At 39.4% G+C, this 18,065-nt stretch overlaps 1 protein-coding gene across 3 annotated transcripts in view; it reads left to right on the forward strand.

The window, feature by feature from the left end:
• The window catches only part of whrna (whirlin a), a 207,836-nt gene that overhangs the window by 139,871 nt on the left and 49,900 nt on the right, over positions 1-18,065 (forward strand). For all 3 annotated transcript variants that reach the window (XR_003694607.1, XM_028601736.1, XM_028601737.1), the window contains exons 4-5: positions 12,359-12,567; positions 17,708-17,744. Coding sequence is in view for 2 of the 3 variants with exons in the window: in XM_028601736.1 (XP_028457537.1) it covers positions 12,359-12,567; positions 17,708-17,744 (246 nt within the window). In the remaining variant the exon portion in view is untranslated. The remainder of the gene's footprint in view (positions 1-12,358; positions 12,568-17,707; positions 17,745-18,065) is intronic.

Genomic DNA, 18,065 nt, shown 5'->3' on the forward strand with positions numbered 1-18,065 from the left:
CTGGTTTTCGAAATCGGGCGCCAGACATTGCTTCCATAAAGAATTATTGGTGTTATCAGAAAATGGTGGGGGTGGGTTTGGGGGGCTGTATCCTCCATCACTCTGCGCAGGGCTAACCTCAGGGCCTGGTTGTCTTCCTCCAGCTCCTTCATGGCCTGGAACAGCTCTTTCAGATGTCAGCTTTCTGCTGTAGGACCATACTGCTTGGCTCAACTGCTGGATGTTGTTTCTCACTGTTGTTGTTGTGAAGGCAGGTCAAGGTCTTTTCTTTGAAGTCCACAAACTCCCTCTCTCAGTGCTTTCACACTGGTGGAGAGTTTGGGACTGCAGTGAGGAGAGGAGGTCACATGACTGCTGCTGGGGACAGCTGGTCCCTCTGGGGTCTCTGGCTGTTCCTCTTTTCTGTGGGTTTGTAAAAATTAAATAAATTTTTTTTTTTTTAGATTCTTTGGGGCTTTCCCCTTTATTCTTCAGTGACAGTGGATAGACAGGAAAGGGGGAGATAGATGGGGGATGACACACAGCAAAGGGCAGCAGGTTGGATTCGAACCTGTGCCGCTGCAAAGGACTCAGCCTACCTGGGCCACACACATTGTGATAAATGTTGATAAGGGTGGGACAGGTGGGGATCTTCCTTGCAGACTGTAATTTTTCTTCTTTTGCCGATTCCATTCTTCTTAACAGGGATGAAAAGTTCACAAAAGGCTGCATGCTAGGCAGGAGGATGATGGGTGAAGAGAAGCAGGTTGCTTTTGACCCCTACGGTTTCCTTTCATGGTAAAATCTGCAATGATCCTCGTTAAACGTTAGCATTTCGTTGGTGCTATCAGTTCTCTTCTTTGTGTTCATATCTGAGGAAATAATAAACAGATTTTGTCGGTCTTGGTCTCAAAAATATCCTCTCCGTTTTATGTTGTTCATGTCAGCAGTTGAAATGGTAAATTTCTACATTTCACCGTGAAAGCACAGTAAATGTAGAAAGTATCTCAAGAGCTTGTCATTTTGTTGCCAAACAGTTTGGTAACCATTGCATCTCTCTCTCTCTCTCTCTCTCTCTCTCTCTCTCTCTCTCTCTCTCTCTCTCTCTCTCTCTCTCTCTATTTCTCTCTCTCTCTCTCTCTCTATTTTTTGAATCCTGAACACAGACAAAAAGATGCGCAGTCTAGTTTTCTCTCAGACCAATTGAATTACAATATGCTGAAAGATTATGGATTTTTGCCAAAAATAAATGCCTACCACAGTTTTAAGCTAACCTTAAAAGTTTATAATGATACATTATAATACATTATATTGTTTGTTTTAAGACATTGCTATGACTAACTTCAAATTTGAATAATATTTTAGGTGTAAATGTGCAAAACAGTTTATGGGACTTTTGTGACTGCATGCAGTTATTTTTGATTGAAAATAACATTTTGTGCACATTGTTATAACTTAAATAAAAAAATAAAAAAATCTGAATCATTAAATTCAATTGATTGACCGGCCCACTTTTTGAGGACTTGTCTTGACTTAAGTGTTTTACACTTAAACTTTTCCAGAACAAATGCATCTCTGATTCTGCTTTATTGTTCATTAATTTGTATAGTTAGTTTGTATTAGTATTATAGCTGAATTGTATGACACAAGTTCACCAGAGATAACAGCTCTGCTTCTACTTAGTATAAAGACTTAACCTTTTGAAAGGTTAAAGCTGACACGTGGTTGGTCCTTTTTCATTGGTTTCTGAATCGTGAGCAATAAGTAATTCATAGTTGTTAGAAGAATAACATGTTATTGAAAACGGAGGACTACACTTGCTTACAATTATCTGCTTTCGCAAGTGTGAAAGATGTGCTGACCTTTTCAAGATACCGTCGTAGCCTAAAAATAAATCAGTACACCAGAACAGAATCAAAATCAGCGTTCTCTCTCATTACTGCACTCTGCAGTTTGAGGATGAACTAAACCTCCGTAACTTTGTCTGCTTTGTTCAGATGTGGCGTAACACAGAATGCAGCGTGATCAGTGTTCCGCAGTTTCAGAGGAACTGTTCTAGAAGTGGCTGAGGGCTGAGGGGAATCCCTGATCACGGATGACTGCAGTGGAGCTCTGGAGTCGGACAGGACAAAGGAGAAGACGTATGATTAGAGGGAAGAACAGTTGGGGAAGAAGGGAGCGTGAGGAAGATAAAGGAGGTGAGGAGGGGAAGACAAGGGATGACGGAAGGTGTTAGAAGGGGAGGACGGAAGTTAGAGGAGAGAAAATGAAACAGGAAGAAAATCATGTATGATGAAAGGCAGACTGCTAAAGTAATAAAAGAAAACAAGAAATGACTTGTTAAAAGCTGTAATGAGCAATACAAAGATAGTAAGGGAAGCTAATGGGTCTAATTAAAGTTTAATCATTTGCAGTGCAGGTCTCAGACTGAAGATCCATGTGTTGTCTGGACTTTGGCACGCTGTGCCTGTCCCTTTTTTTTTTTTATAATGGAAGAAACTACGATCTACAAACTCTAATTTATAAAAAAGTTATGCCCATTTAAGAAGACAAAGGTATAAGCTGTTAGACGCAGTCGATATCTAATCTCTCCGCTGTTCTCCTCCTCCTGCCAAGGGACAGAAGCGATGGAGGGAAATGTCAGGAGAGTTGAGGTATGAGAGGTAGAGTTGAAACAGGGTCCCTGCGCAGCTTCCAGCAGCATGCAGCTAAATCAGGAGCCTCTCAGCTCGAGGATGGGAAACGTCATCGGGAAAAGAAAGGACTGGAACATACTGGTTAATTGGCAGCCTTTAATTGTACAAACAGACATGAATGTGTCTTCATCAGAGACAAAGAAAGCAGAGACGTACGAGGGGCAGATGGGATTCAGGCTACATCCACAATACTATGTTTTAGTTTGAAAAACGAATACATTTTGCTATGTTTATGCCTCACGTCCACACTACCCCTAAAACTGAGACATTTGGAAACGCTGCTGTCCTTGTTTTGGTTTGAAAACTCCTGGGTTGGCTTTGTAGTCTGGACGGCCACTAACGGACACCTTTGGAAACCCCGCTGCACGAGTCAGACTTATCGGTTAGGGAGGCTTACATACCTTTCAGCAACAGTTCCACTTTGTCGTCGGTCCAAGCTAATAAATCCCTGGTCTTACTTTTCGCCGTTGTTGTTCTTGCTGAATCAGGTGCCTCTCAGCTTAAGGACAGGGAACTTGTAAAGGAAAAAAAAAGACTGAAGCACACTGTTTTTTTTTTTTTTTTTGCAGCCTTGAATTTTTCAATCACACTAACATTTCAATCTTCATCAGCCAAAGAAGGCAGAGAGGCAGAGATTAGAGACACGCAGCCTAATTATTTTCTAAAAAAAAACCTGTCTTGGATTACAGAGCAGATCTAAATGCAGATGGGATTGAGAAAGAATCACTAGAGCCACATTCAGAGCTGGTTAGAGACGCACGTTATCACTGACTGTGATGTAGAAACATCTCGTCACATTCGCCTTTATATGAAGTTCCCAAACAGTATGTACTTGCCGTCATCCAGCACTGATTGGGTGATTTGCAGGTGAAAGATAGACTTCTAGGTTTTATTTTGTCATCATTTTTTGTTGTTGTTACATATAACTGTTGTTTATAGTAAATAGCATTTTAATGAAGAGACTTGCTTTATGTTAAACTATTGTAGTTTAAATTTTGTTGAAAAGAGCATGTAGATGACATTCGGTTTTCAACGAAATTTAGCACGGTTGGCTTTTTAACCAGTCTTTTTGCATAAAGTCAGTGCAGTGCTCTTGTCCAGCTTTATGATCAAGAACAATTTGATTTCTCTAAAGCAGTGCTCGCAGTTTTCACCCCTGGGGCTGGCTTCGATCTAAGGAGTCAGACATTTAGGGCTATACATTCTAGGTCAGGGATCTTCAACATGGGGTCCTCAGAGTCAATGCAAGGGGTCCTCCAAATTATTGTTAATTTTTGTTTTGTTTTCAGTGAATCCAACATATTATTAGCAAATATTAATCCCCATATGATAGGCTTACTGGCCTATGTAAGGTGGTCACTAAGGTATCCATCCACAGCTAGTTAATCCTGAGGATTTACTGTGCCACATGTATGTTTTAAAATGAAAACATTTAAAAGTCTGTTTTTTAAAACAATTAAAAGGCTATTTTAAAAGCTTAGTATTCTATGCAAAAAAAGGTATGCATAAAGGTTTTAGGCCGTCCTACACGTAATTGTAGGCCCAGTTTAATATGCAGCTTCATTTTATACAATATATGTAGTGGGGGGTCCCTGCTTCATATCTCTTTCAGTTAAGGGCACCATGGCTTAAAAAACGTTGAAGACCCCTGCTCTAGGTAAATCAAAGATCTTTTCAAACTAAAAACATGGTTGGGCATTTCCAGCAAAGTTAGCTGCAGAAACTTTTGAGAGTTTGAAGATTGATTTTAAGAAACTGCACCTGTTACAGAAAGAAACTACCTTTCTACCTGCTAACTATTCTACATTAATCAGTCCCCTTTTCTTTTTTTTTACATTTTTGCGGCCAAAAATGCCTGATTTTGGCGGGAGCTTTTGTAAAAAATTACGATAAAAGTTGCAATGAAGTTGCAAGAGACAGTGAAAATTGCAAAAAAGAAAAAGAAGTTGCGCTATTTGTTTTGGTATACTTCTTTAAAAATAAAAGGAAACTTGTTTCGGCGGGAATAAAACTACTCTGGGCTGAGATTTCCTAGTAACCTTACCAAAAAGGCTCAGGATGCTGCAAATGTTGGTATAATATGAAAATTGCTGGTGGATTTAAGACAAAAACTGATAATTCATTGAATGAATAACATTTTAACATATGTGTCAGTGTCTTGTTAATCTTTACATTGTTAGTTAATTTCCTAACTTGGCCTGGGACACACATTCATACGGTTTGATAAAGTACTTATTGCACTTTAACTTATCGTTGCACTTACAATAATGAGCGTAGCTGTCCTCAGTTTAGGTCATCGTGTACGTCTCACTTTGTAATAGTTGCAGAGGTCGTCTGTGATCTTAATCCTGTGCGAATCTGCCATGTCTGTAATTTAAGTAAAAATTCCACCGCAAATTACCTACCATATTTCACCAGACACAGAGGTTGTGTGATATTAGTCTCGTGCCAATCTGCATCTCTCTGTGTTTCGGGGTTGTATTGGCGGTGTGGCAGCTATATATGAAAGTTGACAGAGCCTTGACATCATATGTTGGGGATAATATTAGTGAATTTGAGTATACTACAGACTTCGTGCACAAAACACAGACGTGGGGGAGTCATAAATCACATGAGGATGATGAGGTCCCCTGGTAATACTAGTCCCATGTGAATAAGGCTTAAGAGAAGGACTAAAACTGGTGTAATTCTACACACTGGTGAAGCAGATAATTGTAAAGAGAGTGAGAAATCTAAACCTGTTGATGCATGCACTCCTGCATTCACTCAAGATACATTTGACAGCATGATACATCAGAGAGAGAGAGAGAGAGAGAGAGAGAGAGACCTGGCTGGAGAAAAGGAAGCATTTGAGTGAGTACCAAAGGACCAGATAAAACAGATTCCCTTTCCTTTATGTAGCTTTAGGGATCAGTGGTCTGGAGCTGCCACTTTATCCCTCTATCTCCCCTCTGTGTGTCTGCCGCCATTCAGCCCTGAGCTCTCTGACCCGGACTGTTCTGATAATAAGTCACAAGAATCTTTGACAATAGTCCTGATCAGACGCTCACTAGGACCATTCAAAGGGAGCGTACGTCACTGTCTGATCGCTCGCCTTTCTGGCTTCCATCCTGTTTCAAACACATATTCAGAGTCCACAACTGTATTGTCAAATAATCATTGGCATTTATGCAATACTGATATAGATATATAAATACATTGGTCCTTATTTTATGTTTTAATCTGTATTCTTATACTTGAAAGTACCTCATATATCCATCTGAGTAGTAGAGTTTGCTAAAACACAAAAAGCTTCTCATCTACCAGCAGGAGATCGCTAAATTATCTCATAAATGCAGAAAGAAAAGAGAGCAGACGAAGGAGCCAGAATGGATTTCTTTTCTTTTTTTGAGGGGGGGAAAAGCAATTAGTGTGAGCAGAAGAACAGTCATATAAATCATGACTTACCACTTGCCAAGTGATGCACTTTAATTTGCATTTAAATTTGTCTAAAAATGGAGAGAATCTTCTTTTAAGGATTATTAGGACAGTGAAGACAGAATGATTGTTGGTATTTTGACTTAATCTTTTTACTGCCAGTTAGTTATTTTATTAGTGGTATTATTGCAGATTATGGTGCAGAGCCTATAGACTTATCTGCCATCTGATTTAAGTGTTGCACTCTCTGGTGATGCTGCCATTACTGCAGTGGTATAGTCAGAGGTGGAAAAAGTACAAAAATATTGTACTCAAGTAAAAGTACCAATACTTTAATGAAATAGTACTCAAGTAAAAGTAATACGTAGTTAATTAAAAATGTACTTTAAGTAAAAGTTACTTAGTTACAGTGTGTTTAGGGGACAGGCAGCTAGCGGATAGTGAGGAGATGTTTGCTATATGTGACGAAAAATGTTGTAGCCTAAAAAACGCGTCACATCACTTAGAGCACCTTTAAACAATAGTGCATTTGTTGGGGACTATTTCAGCTGTGGAGTAATACACATCGTGAGCTTAGAATTATAAGATTCTATCTCCACTTTTGGCTGAAATTGAGTTTTTGACATAATCTGATCCCTTAGGTGTTTATTAATGCCTGTGTGGTGTTATTTTTGTAAAAAAATATTTTCTTAGTTAGTTATTAATAAAATAAAAAGGTTCCATCTATCAAAATAGCTGGGATGTAAAAACTTTGATGCTCAATATCTCAGAACTACCCTAAACGGAGATAAAACCTTATAATTCTAAACTCACGACATGTGATGCTTCAGTGAGTATTTACGGCAGCAGTACGGTCATGTAAAATAAGACCTGGATACAGCGTTCAAAGCGGAGCCCAGTCCATTATATGAGTGTTGCTCAGTGCTACATGAAGCCATAAAAGTTCAACTTCCGCGTATAAAATTACACGGATGATCGGCACCTGCGCACTATGGGGCCCATATAGCAGGTGAACTAGAGACCTGCACTGGCTGAGCCGGCTACTTCCGGTTTAGCGCTCCGCTAACTTGAATGGGGATAAAAAGGATTTAATCGTGCGCCTCTTCTAGACTTTCCAGAGACCAAATGGATCAAATTCTGACAGTGAAACAAGTCCTTTTGCGGAGGTTGTGACACATATATTGAAAGATCACCTGCAACCTACAACATCTGAATAGCTCAATGGGTAATATCATTGACTTTCATGCGGGAGACCCATGTATGAATCCTGGACAGGGATTTTTTCCCAGCCACCTTACTGTTACACCGAACCGCCTTCCTGTTCAACTGTAATCCTCTCACACGCAATACTGAAACGCTTTCATAAACACTACTGAAACACACTCCCGTGCTAGACTGAAACGTTTTCATGTACACTATTTAAGGTTCGCTAGTCTCGGTACGGAGCATGTGTGTACCGCACGGTTCGTCAGTACACTGTTAATGTGCACTAACCTCCTACTGCCGTAGTGCCCACTTTATACACCTATGTTAAAACACTTACTGGAAATGACGAGCGAGATGGGCGTGACAAACGCAACCCATGGCAGCTGATTGGACGATTGCGTCACATGGGTCTGGCTGGTCCCTAATTTCAAAACAGACTGTCATGGCGGCTCGTTCAGAATACGATCTCATATTGTACTAAAATAGTTCACCGAAACGTGTTTCTGAAAACATTTTAAGCGAGAAATAGGCCATGCAGTTGCTGAATCTGTCTTCATTTCAGATCGACAAAGGTCAGTTTAAAAGATTTATGTCTGATTTTGAGAGACACCGAGCCGACCGCTCCTCAAGTGGAGTGGGGTGCCGCTGCAGGTCACGTCACGTCACCTGCAGAAATGTCCAGTGGGAGAGAGGCTGCCCAGAGCTGGAGGATGCGCCAGCGTCGTTTATAGTCTGGTGTGTGGGAACATTTTGGATTTCATGTTACCTATGATGAAATAAAACAATATAGAACTGCCACTGTGTGCGTGTTTTGTGCAACATGCATTCAATATGCTAATTTTAGCTATATGCTGAAGTATATTCTGGAGTGTTAAAGATTAAAAGAAAAAATAACAAGAACCGTACAGAACCGAAAACCGTGACCCTAAAACCGTGATACGAACCGAACCGTGGGTTTTGTGAACCGTACCCTAGTGTGTATGAAAGCATTTCAGTTGAGCGTCTGAGAGCATTTCACTTGTATGTGTGTGAGGTAATTGTGAATAATGTCCCAGATGGCCCCTCATAGTGGACTTATAGTGTTTATTATTGGGAGACGGGAATGAAAGTGTGTGTGGCATTTCACTGCACACGTAGCATTGATTAAAGCTTTAGCCATAAACATTATTACCGCTGGTTGTTAAACTGGCTGTTACAGCGCTGCAGCGGCGCCTATGGTGTGACACAGAGATTGATCACAAAAAATGAACTGCTTGTGTCTCAGGACAGAGCCCATCTACTCTTAAATCGAAGTATAAGGAGGGCGAGAGGAGGGGAGCATGGATGGGCAGAATAATGAGAAGAGAGAGAGAGAGCGGGAGGAGAAGAACAGATGTCGGTGGCAACTTGATGACGGCCGGAGTTGCAGCAGCACAGTCAAGTGTCTCAACTTGTATCACATAAGAAAGCTGCATGTGTGCGCAGATATCTAATGTGTGTGTGTGTGTGTGTATACACAGTGGTTTTTAGTTTGTTTGTGTTAAATCATAGCGATAACAGGTTTTCTTGTTGGTCCATAAAATGATCAAAGAGGACACCACAAATAACTGGTTCATTTTCCGAAATATTGATTGTTCTCTCCTGAGCCATTACAATAATAAAGACAGTTTCTAACTTGTTCTCTAATTAACAGTGCAGTTCTCTAATTAACTGTGCAGTTTTGAACAAAGCTTACAGGGTCATAAAACCTAATCACCGTGTAATTAAAGTCTGTATCAAAGTTCCTTTCATTTGCCAAATTCAACAGGTGCGAATAATCTGACTTGATTAACTGGTGCTAAAACAGCAGTGCTTTAATAAACTACTGTACAGGATTGATACACTGACTGATACAGTCGTGCAGGCCAAAATATAATCTGGACATACATACCAGAAAGCCCAACAAATGTTTGTCGGTTGTGTGTAACTGCAACATCCCCGGTTTGATTCCCAACTGCAGGCCAAGTTGCATATCACCCAACACCCTATCACCATCTTAACTAATGCAGGGGTGTCAAACTCAACTTCCCAGATGGCCACACTGCAAAATAAGAATCACATCAAGGGCCGGAAATGTTTAGTTTATTGATAGGCTTTTATTTAATCGAAAAGGTAAAATCTCTTTGACTGTATTATTGCATGTGTCATATAGTCTTCTCACTTACAGTTAAAACATAAACAACATAAAGTCCTAAAGAAGTCAGGATAAAGTTCCTCAGCCATCACAGAAAAGAAGCGCCCCAAAAAAAAAATTTTATGTCAGCAAAAGTCAGAAAAAAATTATAAAAATGTCCGCAAAAGTGTCAAAAAGTAGTTGGGCCAAAATGTATTGTGAACCTAAATTGATATGCGGGCCGGATCTGAATCTGCGAGGGGCCGGATTTGGCCCGCGGGCCTTGAGTTTGACACGTGTGAACTAATGGGTCACAGTAGGAAAAGCACAGGTGTTACTAACAACATTAACATTGAAGCTGTTTTTTTTTTAAGGGTCCCTGTAAGTCGTGACAGTGAGCCAGCATGAACAACACAACAACCCACGAATCAAACCATCAATCTCTTTACAATTTCAAGTTAGTCAACATTTGAACAACAACCGCTCGCAAATTTACTGAACATAGTTTTCAGATAGCTGTCTGTTACTGTACACAATAAAACCCCACTAAAACCATTTAAAAAACAACTGAAAAATGATGATATGATATGTGTTTATCATGACCACTCTGAAGTCAGAATGCCATTTCTCTTCAAGTGACAGAGATAAGAACAGAAAGAAGAGAAATGGTGGTGTGGCTGTGTGTCTGCTTCTTTTGTGCGCGTTTTAAAGCCATGTGTGCTCCTAAGCTGCATCAAATCTCACAAAGTGAAAGTGAGATAAACGGAGCTAAGCTGACAATAAACTGAGCTCTAGGGTTGTCAAACACTTTATAAAGTCCATAAGAACCATATTATTGACTCTTTTTCGGGCCTTTTTGTAATGCAAACGTCTGGAACAAACATCTTGTAATCGGTCTTAAAATCCGTGTCTCATCCCTGGGGCTTCAGCTCAGCCTGACAGTGTGAATAAGAAGTGTTTGCTGTGGCAGCAGAGCGTGTTCTCACGGCAATGGTGCTTGTTAGATTTAAATTAGAATGATTGCATCTGTAAATACAGTTTTGATTATGTGTCCCTTTGCATTTGCTATCAAATCCACCTACTACATATTATTATGAATTGAGCCGTTTTAGAAGCCGGTAAATGTAGAGGTTTATGTGGCGAATGTCCTCAGATGTGCTGCAGTGCATTAACATTGACAGATATGGCGTATATCACCTCAGGTTGATGGAAAACACCCAATAAACTGAAACTTATGAGATTCTGAATGTCTTTAAGTGCTCATATCATGCTTTTTGGCTTTTTTGACTTTCCTTTATTGGGTTACATCTTTTTTGTGCATATAGGTTTACAAAGTGAAAAAGCCCAAAGTCCACCCCAAAGGGATTTACCATCTCCAACAGAAAACACTGTTCACAAACTGCTCCAAACAGCTCTATTGTAGTCCAGCCTTTACTTCAGAGACAAACGTGTGTCACTTTGTAACACACGTTATAATGCTTGCCTAGCTGCTAGCGTGGCATACTTCTGACTGGCTAGTAGTCCTTACCTAGGTGCTGCGCATGTGCGACTCCCGACAAAGATGGAACAGAAGTGAGATGCTTCACTCTGTAGCTAAAACAGAGAGCTCAACACACAGGGTGAAAAGAGGAGCTGCAGCAATGTGCAGTACAACACAAATATGGTGTTTTTTGAAAATGAAACCATGTAAACCTATTCTGGTACAACCTCTAAACACAATTATGAACCTGAAAATGAGCATAATATTAGCACTTTAAATCTTCAGTTTGCTTTCCCTGCTGCTTCAAGAGAACATTGAAATGATTGTGAGGTTCGGTTGGCTGACCAGAGAAAATGGGAATAGAACAAAGAGACATAAAGTAACATTTGGGGACTTCTTTTAAATAAAACGCTACATCATGTCTAAATGTCAGACAAAGCCATTTACAAGACCAATGACTCTGTGTGGTTTTGTAAAGGAGGAGTGTTCACGATTCATCTTGTAGCTGGCTGGCTTTGTTCCAGGCTTAAAAGTCTTGATATTAGCTGCTTTTTTTTTTTTTTTTTTTTTTTTTTTTAAACATCAATGGAGCAATTGAATAGGAACAATCACTTTGGAACCGGAGTCATTCAAAAAGTGGGAGGTAACCGTTAAGCTCTTTAGCACTTCTGTTGCAGTGAGTACACTGTTTATTTTTTTCTTTTATGTTATTAATCAAATCATGATGGCTGAGCATCTCTTTGTTGTGGCACATTTTATGCCCAAAAGATGGAGGACAGAAAGTTCCATCCAGCACAGACTGATACACCTCACAGGGTTGACCTCAAGGAAAAAGCTGCTATATATATATATATATATATATATATATATATATACTGTATATCAGCTCATTATAGAAGACAGGAGGTAGGTTCAAGGTGGTGTTTAGTATGGACATCATTTTACTCCTTCTGCTGCTGCCTCCAGGCTCAGCCCTTTGATGGAATGTTAAATTACATATTAAACAGTTCTGGTCTTGAACCTGTCAGTGAGCAGATTCTACTTTATTCTCTGTGTAAATATTTCTCTTAGCTGCCCAAGCTGAGAGAGCCACAACCACCCAGCAGATGTAGAGCAGGGAAGGAGTCAAATCAAGGCTATACAAATACTGCAAACGACAACAACAAGATGAAGATATACATACACACAGTGCAAAAATACATCATGAAAAAAAGAGACATAAGGGCTGGAGATAGAGAGCAACACCATTTAACAAGAAACCTACATTTGACTTATCTCACTGACCCATTCAACATTTTACACACCTCTCCACCACTTCCGTGTGTCACGTTACCCCTCTCTGACCTTTGACCTTTGTATGTGTGCATGCGACAGTTGCTTCCTGGTCCACCCTTGCCACCGTGCTCAGTCCCCACCGCCATGCCTCTTTGTTCCCTCCCCTCCCCGCAGGTCGGCAACCAGATCTTGGAGGTGAACGGCCGCAGCTTTCTGAGCATCCCGCACGACGAAGCCGTCAGGGTCCTGAAGTCGTCACGCCACCTGATGATGACGGTGAAAGACGTGGGCCGCCTGCCGCACGCCAGGACAGTGGTGGGGGAGACCAAGTGGATCGCCAGCTCGCAGATCGGAGAGAGCTCCGCCAACAGCAGCATGGCAGGGTGAGTTTTGACATCTGGTCCAAGCCTACTCATAAATACCCAAACAGCCATTAGTGCACAGATAAGAAGCTTCCAAAAGAAGTTTCTTACAATAGCCCCGCGCCAGGAAGTGCATAACCATCACGTGGAAGTTGGATCCCCATCTCCCTACTGCTAGATGGCTTCAGGAAATGAATATATGTATTCCACTTGATCACAAATACTTTTAGAAATGAATATAACATTTTTCTCGAGATTCGGGAACGCCCTATTTAACTTACATGGACACATTGCCTCTCTTTTCCTTTTCTCTTTCTTTTTTTTAATCACCTACTCCTTTTGAGTAGGGTCTTCCTTAGTTTGTAAGTGTGTGGGTCAGGGAATAGATTTGGAGTTATGTCTGTGAATTTATGAAGGTTTCTTTTGAACTGAAAATTTGAAAATAAAATATTCAAAAAAAACAATCAAAGCACTCTGACTTGATAACGCTAAACCTTTTTTTTAATTACTAAAGTATCAACAAAAAAGTATAATTACATTTTGAGAAATCAAAACAAGTGAAAAATGCCGTTCAAATTGATTTCAGTTATTAATTATTATCAACAAGCAAATAGCCATTTGAACTCAAACGTCACAGACAAAAACACATTTAAAACCGTTACACACACAAAATGAAAATGGATTCTTTTTTTGTTTTTAAAGTGCTCTAATATAGGGGAATATGAAGAAAAATAAGTAATACAATGAAACCCAAATTGAGACGAATTTAATGAAATAGTTCAACTTTTTAGGAAAAAAAAATGCTTATTTGCAAGAGATAAGTAGAATATAAGTAGATTGATACAGCTCTCATGTCTGTACATTAAATATGATAATGAAACCAGGAGACACTTAGCTTAGCATAAAGACTCAAAGCAACGCCTCGGTGACGAGCAACTCCTCGGTGACGAGCACCGAAGACTGCCCCTGTTTTTAGTCTTTGTGCTATAAGGATACTTGGATACTATACAGGATGTTGACCAGGCATGCGATCTCTGTGAAATATCTGCTGTGTATATTGACAGGTTTTTTAACCTTTAATTGTAAATTTATTCTCTTCAGGCACTTTTGATTAATAATTTAACTGTTAGTCAGGCTTCTCAACATAGATTTCTCTGCCTGCACTGCAGCACATCTGAAGCAGGTGAGGACATGATCCATATAAACCTTTATCGGATTCTACAATTTATCATAACATGTTCTAGGGATGTTTGAGTGAAAATGCAAAGGGACAAATAGATTTTCTTTAGATCCGTAATTCTGATATATACAAAGCCTGTCTTGTTGCAGGTAACATAGAGACGTTCAAGTGCTGTGGGAGTTGCGAACAAGTGAAGAAGTTTCACGGTTTTGTTTACCACCAAAGTCAATGAAAACTTTGAAATCACAGAAGATTTTTATCATTTACTTTAGGAATCTATCAAAATTAAAACCATGATTAGTTTCAGTGATTAAAAAAAAAAATGGCACAAGATAGAAGCTTAGGACTTGAGAACAGTGCAGCAGGAAAAAGACTTGACAGACATAATGAAGAGAACGCCAAAAAGAAAACATCCTCTCTGTCTTCGACTAAAGTAGGTGCCGCAGTCCTTTATCGCCTAATGCGAGCAGATGTTCCTCATTCAGATGGCAGAAATCTCATTCACTCCTTTTTTTTCAGAAATAAAAATGCAATATGCAGCTGTGTTGGAAAAATGCCAGAGCTCCTTTTTAAAATGCCACACCTGGGCAGTTTATTTGCAGCTCATGACCTGGATTATTGTGATCCCCAACAACCAAATTAAAGTCTGATGTAAATGTCAGACTCATTGTCTCATCTACTCAATAACACACAATCTGGCAGGCTGACAACTCAGAACTTGTAAGTCCTCTCTGATTCTCCAAAACAAGCAGGGGTTATAAAAGGTATTTAACATTTACATACACAGTAAATTCCTGGGCGAAGACCCCCTGAGATATTCTGTTATGTTTTTTTTTAATTTTTATTGCAGAGGCAACACATCTTGACAGTAGAGACAGATAGTTGTTCTCTGTATGTAGTCATTTCCAGGATCTCTCTGCCAGAACATTAAGACTGAGATTAAACAACAGCAAGTTTTTTTAGTTAAATTTGGGACTTGAAATGTCACTCCCAATGTCAATACTTTTACATAAATGTCACACACACATTGGATTTGTTTTTGAAATATTTAATATTCTAAAAAGGAAAATGTATATTATGCAACAGGAGGCTGGTTAAAAAAAAAAGTGAATTAGTTGAAGTAATTTATTTTATTATCAATGAACCAAAAGGTGCCTAGCTCAAACAAACATAACCAAGAGCTATAACATAATGAGAGCAAAATAACAAATGTATGAATACACCTCCATGCAACAAACAGTTAAACGATGTCAAAGCAAATAATAACACAATCCTACTTCTGAGACAGTCAAAGGCTTTGAAAAAATATGGAAGGTGAAAGGTGTGCTGCAGAAAACGAAAACGGTATAGCTACTTGTTTTGCGCAAACATGTCAGCTCTCAATTGTGCGTAAGAGTGCTCTTGAGTGTGCGTCGGTTCTGTTTTTACCTAAGAACACATCCCAAATAAGAAAACATTGGTGAATGCCAGAATCTTCGTGAAAACTGCATAAGTGGGGTTTAAGAACACATTTGCTCCTAAGAACGTTTGGTGAATGAGCCCCATTGAGGTCAGCCAGCCACTTGCTTTTGGATGTACCAAAAGCAAGCTAAAAAGTAAAGGGGATCGAGCTTTTGCAGTGGGTGCTCCCATCCTCTGGAATAGCCTTCCAGTTAATATTCATGAGGAGCAGACTATATATGTATATGTATGTATATATGTATATATGTGTTTTATTGTTTCATGTTATCTGTAACAATGTATTTTACGTGATAATTCTGTATTAGATTTTTTTACATTGACATGGAAGAAAAAGCAGAAAATTGACTCGAAAAAAGTGTCGAAGTCAGCGTGTAAACGTGATTGACACAACGTGTAATACAACAATATCGAACAAATAATACAGTCCGACAATTAAGACATGAAATGTTGATGGTGCCTTGCATTGCCAGACCTTCCTCCACAGCGCTGCGGAGGAGGGTCTGGCTAGTCCACACAGCATTCCGGGATGGGAGAAAAACGCGCTCTAGTTTATTGGCATTTCTTTAAACCAATCACAATTGTCTTGGTGCGACACTTGGCGCCGGGCGCAGCTACGGTGCCGCTGCAAAACAGCCTCGGGAAGGAACTTGTTTTAGTGGAACGTGCACGTTCAAAAGTTGTTTTTAGTTTTGCAACGGAAAACTCAGATTGGACAGATAGTCTAGCTAGCTGTCTGGATTTACCCTGCAGAGATCTGAGGAGCAGTTAACCATAGTCCTCACAAATCCACCGCAGTTTTAAATTCCAACACAAAGGAAAGGTAACGAATGAAAGAATGAAATCCAGCAAAATTTCCAGCGGCATCGGAGTGGAACGTCGTGGATATAGACTAATGTTTTACTAACCCTACCATTTTGCATACATACTGTAAACTTATATGTATGGATTATTAATATTATTATTATTATTCATTTTTCCATGGATTTATTTTATATTTTGGATAATTTAAAAAAAGAAGAAAAAAAAACATTGAAATTTTGGTGATATTGATATTATGTTTTAGCTTGAAATAATGTTTTACTACAGAATTAGTTTTCTTCTGTGTGTGTCATTACCATGTTGCATATTTGAAATCAGTGAGGTTATAGTGCTGCACACAATGTTTCATTAAGTATATTTTCCATAAAGACTACCATTTATCTGGCACTACAAAGAGAGCAGCCAGGGAGGAGTCATTTGGAAAATCAGTGTGAGGAAGAATAAACGGCTGAGTTGGCCTCAAAAGTCTACCGGGCTAATTGAATTTGAATCCCAAAACAGGTCTCCATGCTGAGTTTAATTTGCAATTGCAAGTGGGACTGCTGTATGTTTCTGACTCTGGTTTATATATATTTTTTTTTTGTTATCTGGGCCCCGAAGGCAGCGCTGTGAGTTGTTGCGTTTACTCATGGATTTAAGCCCTATTACATTTTTGGCACTTGAGGATGTAAAGACATCTACTCGAGTCATTTCACTTGGATGAAAAAAATGACACACATTTCAAAACACTTGCTTTTATGTTTGCAGGGAGAGCGTGTCGCTGTGTGTTGGTGGCATGCATTTCGATGTCTGTGCTTTACAAAAAAAAAAAGTCTGACTGGAAGATACGGACATTTTACTTTTCTTGTACAAGTGCCAGTTTCTGCCACTTCTCTAAGTAACATAAAATCCATGACAAAGATTAGAAAATCTGTGTTACTGTGAATTTATGAGCCTTTAATACACAAGAAATGTATTAAGAAAGATGAAAAGCTGTCAGTCACGATATTTCAAATCCTCTTTACCATAGCTCCAAAATGTGTGTGTGTGTGTTAGAGAGAGAGAGAGAGGGGGGGGTAAAATAAGCTGTTCACAATTAGCTGTTAAATCACTCTAGGTTTGCTCCTTGATTGCATGAAAAGCTTATTTTTAGGTTCTCCTGTGTGTATACTCACTGTATATGCATGTCGGTATGCCTCTTTCTGTGTTCTGACATTGTGCGTGTGTGTGTGTGTGTATGAGTGCATGTAAGTGCACTCGAAAGTTAAATCTTACTGAGCACTGAGAAAACCATCTAGGATCGGCATTGCAAATTAGCTTAGGCTATAAATGCTTTTGTACGTGGCATAGGTTTATTCTACATACTTCTCCCTAAAAATATACTGTACATAAAAAAAGAACGAGATGACACAGGTCAGATGAAGTTCATTAATAACTCTGTAAGAGCATTGCTGCAGTTTGTTATCTGGTCATGTGATGTTGAGCAAATCAAAGTGATGGTACAATGACTTCTTATATTTTTAAATTTTAATGATTACAAAAAACCTTTGTATTTTGACATGTCTTATTTTTCCTCCTATTGTAGTCATTCATTGTAATGATTAAATATAATCCATGTGTGTGTGTGTGTGTGTGTGTGTGTGTGTGTGTGTGTGTGTGTGTGTGTGTGTGTGTGACTATCCCTCAGTGATTAATTTGTGCTCTTCATCTGTTTCTCTGCAGGTTCCCGGTGGAAAAAGGAGCCTCGGCAGCAGGAAAGGTGAGAGTCACAGAAGCCATTTCTTCCGTTTGTGTGCACACTGAACACTCTTTGTGTGCTGTGTTTATCTTTCGGGACATGGTAATCTGTCTGTCTGACTGTCTGGGTCAGTGGTATCACTAATCACTCTTTTATCATTAATTGGGAAAGACCGAGCTGTAACTGTCACGTCCTTCTTTTTACCTGTCGGACATACATTTTAAAGTCTTGGCTAAGAAAATCCAATCAATCAATAAATCTAAACATCAATAAAGTTATAACAATAACGACAATTTGAGCACAACTGATTATTGACTGATTGCTGATAGCTGATTACATACA

This window comes from Perca flavescens, chromosome 16 (assembly GCF_004354835.1).
Source record: "Perca flavescens isolate YP-PL-M2 chromosome 16, PFLA_1.0, whole genome shotgun sequence".
NCBI classification, from domain to species: Eukaryota; Metazoa; Chordata; class Actinopteri; order Perciformes; family Percidae; genus Perca; species Perca flavescens.